This window comes from Protomyctophum parallelum (assembly GCF_964188405.1).
Source record: "Protomyctophum parallelum genome assembly, chromosome: 17".
Classification (NCBI taxonomy): domain Eukaryota; kingdom Metazoa; phylum Chordata; class Actinopteri; order Myctophiformes; family Myctophidae; genus Protomyctophum; species Protomyctophum parallelum.
Window position 1 is genome coordinate 3879347 of NC_139719.1, and position 8995 is coordinate 3888341.

General features: G+C 45.0%; 1 protein-coding gene across 1 annotated transcript; it reads right to left on the bottom strand.

The window, feature by feature from the left end:
* Positions 1–2418: 2418 nt before the first annotated feature.
* LOC310874552 (E3 SUMO-protein ligase ZBED1-like) lies at positions 2419–8335 on the bottom strand (the record flags this gene model as incomplete). The annotated part of the gene is made up of 5 exons (XM_083787410.1): positions 2419–2430; positions 6127–6306; positions 6472–6658; positions 7134–7641; positions 7939–8335. The coding sequence occupies 5 exons, from the start codon at positions 8333–8335 to the stop codon at positions 2419–2421; spliced, it is 1284 nt and encodes a 427-aa protein (XP_083643536.1).
* Positions 8336–8995: the final 660 nt, after the last annotated feature.

The window sequence follows — 8995 nt, forward strand, 5'->3', positions numbered from 1 at the left end:
GGGGGGAGACATGTGAGAATTTTGGCTGGTTGAAGACCAAGCGAGCTGCTGCATTTTGGATCAGCTGGAGAGGCTTAAGTGCACATGCTGGTAGGCCAGTAAGGAGGGAGTTACAGTAGTCGAGTTTTGATAAGACTGTTGTCTGGATTAGGAGCTGGGCTGATTCCTGGGTGAGGAACGGTCTAATTCGTCGTATGTTATAGAGTGTGAACCTACAGGATCGAGTGACAGCTGTGATGTGAGGTTTGAACGAGAGCTGACTGTCCAGGACAACACCAAGATTCCTGGCTGTTGGGACAGACGTTACCAGGGCGTTGTCTACGGAAATAGTTAGCTCCCGCATAGGGCAGGACTTAGCTGGGAAGAAGAGAAGCTCAGTCTTGTCTGGGTTCAGCTTGAGATGGTTGGAGGACATCCACTGTGAGATGTCAGCCAGGCATGCAGTGATGCGCTCTTCCACCTGAGTGGTAGAGGGGGGGAAGGATAGGAACAGTTGTGTGTCATCGGCGTAGCAGTGATAGGATATATTGTGGGCAGAGATGATCGTGCCAAGGGATTTAGTGTACAGTGAGAAAAGGAGGGGACCAAGTACAGATCCCTGTGGGACCCCAGTTTGGAGGGTTCGGGGGGATGATAACAGACCTTTCCAGGAAACCTGGTAGGTCCGGTCGGTGAGGTAGGAGGAGAACCACTTTAGTGCCGTTCCACCGATGCCTAGCTCCGCTAGGGTGTCTAGGAGCAGCTGGTGGTTCACTGTGTCAAATGCTGCTGATAGGTCTAGGAGAATCAGTACTGCCGAGTGGGAAGCAGCTTGGGCAGCATGTAGTGCTTCTGTGACTGCCAGCAGGGCAGTTTCTGTGGAGTGGGCCTTCTTGAATCCGGACTGGTTGGGATCCAGCAGGTTGTTCTGTGAGAGATGGAGAGAGAGCTGTTTGGAGACGACACGTTCAATGGTTTTAGAAATAAATGAAAGGAGTGATACCGGTCTGTAGTTCTTGACATCTGAAGGGTCAAGGGTTGGTTTTTTGAGGAGTGGTGTTACTCTGGCTGACTTGAGGGCAGATGGGACGCAGCCTGAGGTTACTGAGGTGTTGATGATGGAGGTGATGAAGGGGTTTATGTAGTTTATGTAAGCCTGAATTAAAGTCTGATTACTGAGGCTTTTTCCCCGTCTCTCTCACAAACAACAAAGCCTATAAATATTGTCACCTTTATGCCTCAAAAGAACCCCCGGACATGCAAGTTCGTTTGATATTGTTTAATTCGATAACAATAGCGAATGAAAGCAAGATTCCTAAGGAATATGGAGATTTTTACATTTAATGAAACGGTTGAGAAATGAGAGAACCATGAGTGTTTATAGGCTAGATAGAAATATAGCCTATAGTGCATGCATGTATATGCACTGTTGCACTTGCACACATGTAGTAGCCTACACACGCTCTTTATTTGTTTCTATTGAAAAACACCAGTAAAATAACGTTTATTATATTTTATTTCATTCAAGTTGAGTTGAGTTGAATGCGTGCTGCGTAATGCTGTGGCCCCGATGGTATGGTCTTCGCTGAGTTCGCTCGTAGCATTTTATTGAAGAAGACTTGAATCGGGTGTGATACAGCATATGAAAGCAAATTTCCCACGGATTATGGAGATGTTTTTATTTATTTTTAAGGTTGAGAAATGAAAGAATTATGGCCGTTTCTAATCTCAAGATTTTAACAAAGAAAAGGCAAAACTAGGCTGCCATGTCTCATGCACATACATTCCTGCTGTTGTCACCACGCGGTAAATAATGAATAGCAAAAAGGGAAAAGATGTGAGGGGAAATGGGGTGGGGGGGGGGGATTCAGGTTTTACAGGTTTTTTACGAATTGCAGCCATCCGTAGGTGCCACACATCAGGGGTTGGGGGGGTTGGGCAGGCGCACACTGACACACGGATAGCTGCAATTCGAAACTGTCGAGAGAACCATGAGTGTTTATAGGCTAATATCAACGTTTTTTTATGAAAGACAAACGGACTGTGAACTTGAAGAGCTCGATCACCATCCCGACACGGAATAAATACTATAAGAAATATAGCCTAGTGCACAGCAAAAATTGGAGAGTTAAAATTCCAGGGTTAAACATTGCAGAGTTGATTTCAACTCCCAAAGTGTCATTTTAACACCTTCAGATTTAAACTCCTGGGAATGCGATTATTTGGGTTGTTTTTCTCTGCTGCTGCTTGCCGAGTAGAGACGGGCAATTAGAGGTGTCTTCTGGCCCTTGTGAGATTTCCCAGTCACTGAGGCCGTGCCCACGTATACATTGGCAGGTCTGAAAGGTTTCATTTCTGAAATGCTTTGGTTTAGTAGTTCCCTTTCAGCCCAGGTCCGTTTCAGCGTAGAATGTACGGATGGAAAGGGAAGTGTTAATGTTAAGTTATGTTCTGTAAAATATAGGCAAATATTGAGAAGTTGAGAATTATGCATCCTGCATGCTGTTGTCACCACGCCCTCTCTGTCAATGCATTGGCATCATCTCATCACCCAGCCCCCCACATTGTCACACATATGGCACTGCCTCTGTGTCAACTGCACTCTATGGAGCTTCTCGTAATTAACTAGATGAGTGACAAATGAAATGACAACCACGTGGTGGATTTCGTCGCATCTGTCTTCTTTTCCCAGGCTTCCTCTATGAGTTTTATTTCATTTTATTTTTAGTCTGTATGTGTGACATGTTCATAGCCGTGAGTGCGGGGGAAACATGTGTAACTTGTAGCATCTACCCTTATTTAATTCCTATATCCATATTTGTAACTGGTGAATATGCACTGCGCATACAGGAGAACATAATGGATATGACCCAGGTTCCCTGTGCACGGCGAGGGAGAATACACGCAAATGGAAGGAATTTGCCTTCGCTCTGCCAAAGACACTTCCCTTTCCATCCGTACATTCTACGCTGAAACGGACCTGGGCTGAAAGGGAACTACTAAACCAAAGCATTTCAGAAATGAAACCTTTCAGACCTGCCAATGTATACGTGGGCACGGCCTCAGTGACTGGGAAATCTCACAAGGGCCAGAAGACACCTCTAATTGCCCGTCTCTACTCGGCAAGCAGCAGCAGAGAAAAACAACCCAAATAATCGCATTCCCAGGAGTTTAAATCTGAAGGTGTTAAAATGACACTTTGGGAGTTGAAATCAACTCTGCAATGTTTAACCCTGGAATTTTAACTCTCCAATTTTTGCTGTGCACTAGGCTATATTTCTTATAGTATTTATTCCGTGTCGGGATGGTGATCGAGCTCTTCAAGTTCACAGTCCGTTTGTCTTTCATAAAAAAACGTTGATATTAGCCTATAAACACTCATGGTTCTCTCGACAGTTTCGAATTGCAGCTATCCGTGTGTCAGTGTGCGCCTGCCCAACCCCCCCAACCCCTGATGTGTGGCACCTACGGATGGCTGCAATTCGTAAAAAACCTGTAAAACCTGAATCCCCCCCCCCCACCCCATTTCCCCTCACATCTTTTCCCTTTTTGCTATTCATTATTTACCGCGTGGTGACAACAGCAGGAATGTATGTGCATGAGACATGGCAGCCTAGTTTTGCCTTTTCTTTGTTAAAATCTTGAGATTAGAAACGGCCATAATTCTTTCATTTCTCAACCTTAAAAATAAATAAAAACATCTCCATAATCCGTGGGAAATTTGCTTTCATATGCTGTATCACACCCGATTCAAGTCTTCTTCAATAAAATGCTACGAGCGAACTCAGCGAAGACCATACCATCAGGGCCACAGCATTACGCAGCACGCATTCAACTCAACTCAACTTGAATGAAATAAAATATAATAAACGTTATTTTACTGGTGTTTTTCAATAGAAACAAATAAAGAGCGTGTGTAGGCTACTACATGTGTGCAAGTGCAACAGTGCATATACATGCATGCACTATAGGCTATATTTCTATCTAGCCTATAAACACTCATGGTTCTCTCATTTCTCAACCGTTTCATTAAATGTAAAAATCTCCATATTCCTTAGGAATCTTGCTTTCATTCGCTATCGTTATCGAATTAAACAATATCAAACGAACTTGCATGTCCGGGGGTTCTTTTGAGGCATAAAGGTGACAATATTTATAGGCTTCGTTGTTTGTGAGAGAGACGGGGAAAAAGCCTCAGTAATCAGACTTTAATTCAGGCTTACATAAACTATGCAATATGCATATAGAAAAACATTTGAATGATTAGACAGACAAGCAATGTATATAGGATGTAGTATTTATTAATATTATACTGCAAGTAATTTAATTGAAAACAGCACAGCACGGCTGTCGCAGAGCTCATCTCGATGCGGGTATGCGCCTGGAGAAAAGAGAACAAAAAGCCACGAAATTAATTTATTTATTACATAATACTTGCTTATTTGGAGTGAACATGACAATGACGAGTAAATAAATATTAACATGACTCCCGTTCGATAAGTTTTTTAGCCTGGACATTTCCGCATTTAGCTGAAAACGGGCTTATAGCCTACTATTATATTTAGCCTGCCCAACTATACTTTGACCAACAGTATTACAAAATACCATGTAAACTACGGAATTCTGGCTTGTGTATGCCCTCTCTACGAAACATATCAAGTTGAAATGTCGGGCAGCTTGCAGATTAACCATTTTCAGAAAAGTCCGTACATTTAGGCAATAATTAATGTGCTATTGTGCTATTCTCGGCCAATGTTCTACCGATTGTTCTAATTCCAAATGGCCTATATAATCCGTGAAGTGTACATTTTCATTGGGTGTATAATAATGTATTCATAAGAGAGGGAAGAAAATAAAAAATAAAAGTGAGTGCGTGTAGGCAACAATGACGTCTCCAGCTGAAGAGGTGTGAACGAGTGGTGCGGGGGTGGGGGGATAAAGGGGGAGAGCGGTCGAATGGGCCGATATAGTCAGACTGAGTAGGAGTGATTTTTTTTCAGCCTTGCTAGTGTTAAGAAGTAACAAGTAACAGTCAATGTAAAAATACATTCTGGATGTGACACTTGCAAGCCGAAATAGCTCAGTTGGGAGAGCGTTAGACTGAAGATCTAAATGGCCCTGGTTCGATCCAGGGTTTCGGCAGGTGAAATGAGGTACAGAAAACCGTATGACTCCCAGGCCGATCTCACTGGGGGAAAAGCTGTATGAGTTTATTTGTTTAACAAGTAACAGTCAATGTTAAAATTAGTGGTGGGCATAGATTAATTTTTTTAATCTAGATTAATCTCACTGCAATTCTGGAGTTAATCTAGATTAATCTAGATTAAAATGGCTCATTTGAACTCTGCCGAAGGCATTGAAAATATGTGTGCGCTACCTAAATAATGACCAGAAGTAAATCCTTGAACGGGCCACGTGGCCCATTAGACCAGGAGCCCTATCATAATTGGTAATGAAAATATAATAATGTTCAATACGATGTACGTGTGTTATACATTGTTTATTCAGTTAAACACGAATAACCATAAACACGTTACCATACAGGCAATTTGGAACAGTGGGTGCAAGAACAACCCCCTTTTCTGGGATATGACATTAATTAAACTGTAAACCTAGAGGTGATGAAGAACTGTTTACAGTCAGTAGCTTTGTGACATGACTTGAGTCCAACCTCTACCTCTTCCACCAGTCACTCACCTCCAGTGTGGGGCGTCCCAATCCCAACCCTGGGGCTTCCTATTCCCTCTCCTACTGTACCTCATCAGTACTGGGGTTTCCTATTCCCTCTCCTACTGTACCTCCATCGGTACTGGGGTTTCCTATTCCCTCTCCTACTGTACATGATTTGAGTCCAACCTCTACCTCTCCTTCTTCCACCAGTCACTCAGACACACCAGCTTGTTCACATTGTCTGGTGACAAACTAGATCTTTTTTTCTGTACAATGTGGCCTGCTAAAGAGAACAGTCTCTCGCATGGGACAGTTGTGGCAGGAGTCCCCAAGTACTTCTGGGCAATGTGGGCCATCTTACCATAAACAGCAGTGTGCTCTGACCACCACTTCAGTGGACACTGATCTAAACTGGCACTGGGCTCTACCTTGTACCTCTCTACAACATTGTCTACTACTGGTATCTCGTCTTCTGACTGATCCCATCAGTAGTAGGGCTGTCTTCTTTTGAGGTGGCTCAGGGTTCTCCTCCCTGGGCGGCTGCAGAGCAGGTTCTTCTGCCCTCACCAAGTCACTCAGCTTTCCCCACACTGGCTCCCTCTCTGCTCTGGGCAGGCATTTGAGATCTTTGAAGCGTGGGTCCAGAGCAGTGGCCACCTTTTGATGAAAAATAAAATAAAGATTGATGGAAGAAAATGTAACTTTCAAAATCCTCCATATTTCTTCATGACTCATTCATCTATCCATTTATCAATCTTCTGGCTTAACGGTCTATAATGGTCAGCCAATACAGTTATCTTCTGGTCAGTACGTGTCACATACCTTCAGCCATTCCAGGTTTGTTTTCTCCCTCCGCTGGTTGAGGTCTTTGATGAAGGCAGTCTTGAAGCGCACAATGTAGGCAGGATCATCATCAGAGATCTTCATTGCTCGCAGGAGATGACACAGGGCAGGTAAAACGACAGAGCAGGAGACATACTTTTCCCCACCAAGGAGCTCAGTGACGTACCTACACACACACACACACACACACACACATTAAGAGGGGTGAATTGACACCAAAAACGACGCCACAATGTCACAGCAGGACACACGCGCACACACACACACACACAGAGCATAGCACACAGACAGTACACACACACACACAGACATCACAGCCCCAAACACAGCACGGCCACACACAGACAGCACAGCCCCAAACAAACAGCACAGCCATACACAGACAGCACAGCCCCAAACACAGCACAGCACAGCAAGCCACACACACACACACACACACACACACACACACACACACACACACACACACACACACACACACACACACACACACACACACACACACACAGAGCAGTGTGCACTGTGCACACACACAGCCACACACACACACACACACAGAGCAGTGTGCACACACACACACACACAGCAGTGTACACACACACACACACACACACATAGAGCACAGCACAACACACACTTACTTGCATGGCTCCAGCAGTTTCTCCAGCTTTGCCAACTTCTCATATTCAGCATGTGTTGGGAGGGCCAGCTTGTGGGTCTGCTGAGCCAGCGTTGCGTGCACTGCGTCTCTGTTGCGCCTCAAACGTGTGATCATCGCTAGGGTTGAATTCCAGCGTGTTGGAACGTCTTGCACGAGTGACTCCTGGTCTTGTTCAAGGGATGCTTGCTGGGCATTCAGCTCGTCTGAGTTAGCCGGACTGTGTTTGAAATGTCCGACCACTTTTCGACACTTGGCCAGTACACCATCAAAACCACCATCCCGAAGTGACATTACAACGGCCCTCTGTACAAGATGAGCAACGCAGGGCAAGTGCTCAAATGGTAATATTCTCCCTGCTGCTATCATGTTGGGAGCGCTGTCGGTTCCAATGGTGGTGATTTTTTCAGCTATGCCCCACTGATTAGCGACGTCGAGAAACTGTCTGGCACAAGCTTCTGCAAAGTGGCGCTCCTCCGTTTTAATCACACCTGACGTTATAGGAGAGACAAAGTAGATCAGAATAAGTTTGCTATTAATAGGAGACTTACAATTAGCAGGCTGGCGTTGTTGGGGCTAGCTAGCAAACGTATAATGTTGGCTGGTGGTAAAATAAATCAATCGATCCCTGATAACGTTAGCTAAAGCTGTGTAAATGTTAGGCTGAATTAGCAATATTACATGCCGCGGTGGGGTTGGTTTCAGGTTGGATATTCAGCCAGGATGGCTGGGTATCCAGCCCGAGACCAACTTCACCGTGGTAAATTAATTTAAATTACATAACGTACCTAAGGCGAACGAGTGAAGTTCCCAGCTGACATCGATGAGGTGTACAGTAACGCCAAGGTAGTTGTCGTTTTTGACAGATGTCCAATGGTCCCCAGTCAGTGCTACACACGCCGCCCCGGCCAACTTTTCATCTTTCGCAGCTTTCTCTGCGGCGTACTGGTCATGGATTCTCCTTGTGATAGTTCGTCTCGCAGGTAGTTTGTAAGATGGGTCGCCTGTGGCCGCCTGGAGAAGAAGCTCGAGCCCATCATCTTCAACCACACTGATAGGCCGGCAGTTGATGGCAATCCATTGAGCTAGGAGGTTAGTTAGCTTGGCTGATAGAGTTGGGCTGACGGGCTTGCCACGGTTGCACTCAAACATTGTAGTTTGACGAACACTTTTCCCCGGAGCCATATTAGTGCTTGGCCCGCCGGCAGCTTCGCTATCATCAACCAACGCAAAGGGATGCTTGTGCGTTAGGTGATACTTCAGACTTGAAGAACTCCTACAGTAAGCCATTTCTGCTTTGCACAGGGTGCAAACCACCTTGTTCTTGTCGAGGTTTCCATTGGGAAGCTTCTTGTAAAGAAATTTCCCCTGAAGCAAACCTGGGTTCACAGAGTCCTGCATGCTGACGTTTGATGTGGCACGCCGCACTGTTCATTAATTTCACCCGTGTCCGGTTAGGTTAGGATTTGTTACCGCCCCGCTCTCAGAGTAATTTATTTCACCTTGTCCCTGTTAGGTTAGGACTTCTCCCTCCCACAGAGTAATTCCGGCGTCCGCCAGATAAAACTATCAAAGTGAAATTCCTAGTTTGCTTGCTTTATGCAGTCAATGCAGACCCAGCTCTTAGACCCAACTTTGAGAATAGATTAATGGCGATAATTTATTTGACGCGCGATAATATTCTCGCGTTAACGCAGCACGTTAACGCCGATAACGGCCCAGCATTAGTTAAAATACATTCTGGATGTGGCACTTGCAAGCCGAAATAGCTCAGTTGGGAGAGCGTTAGACTGAAGATCTGAATGTCCCTGGTTCGATCCCGGGTTTCGGCAGGTTAACTGAGGT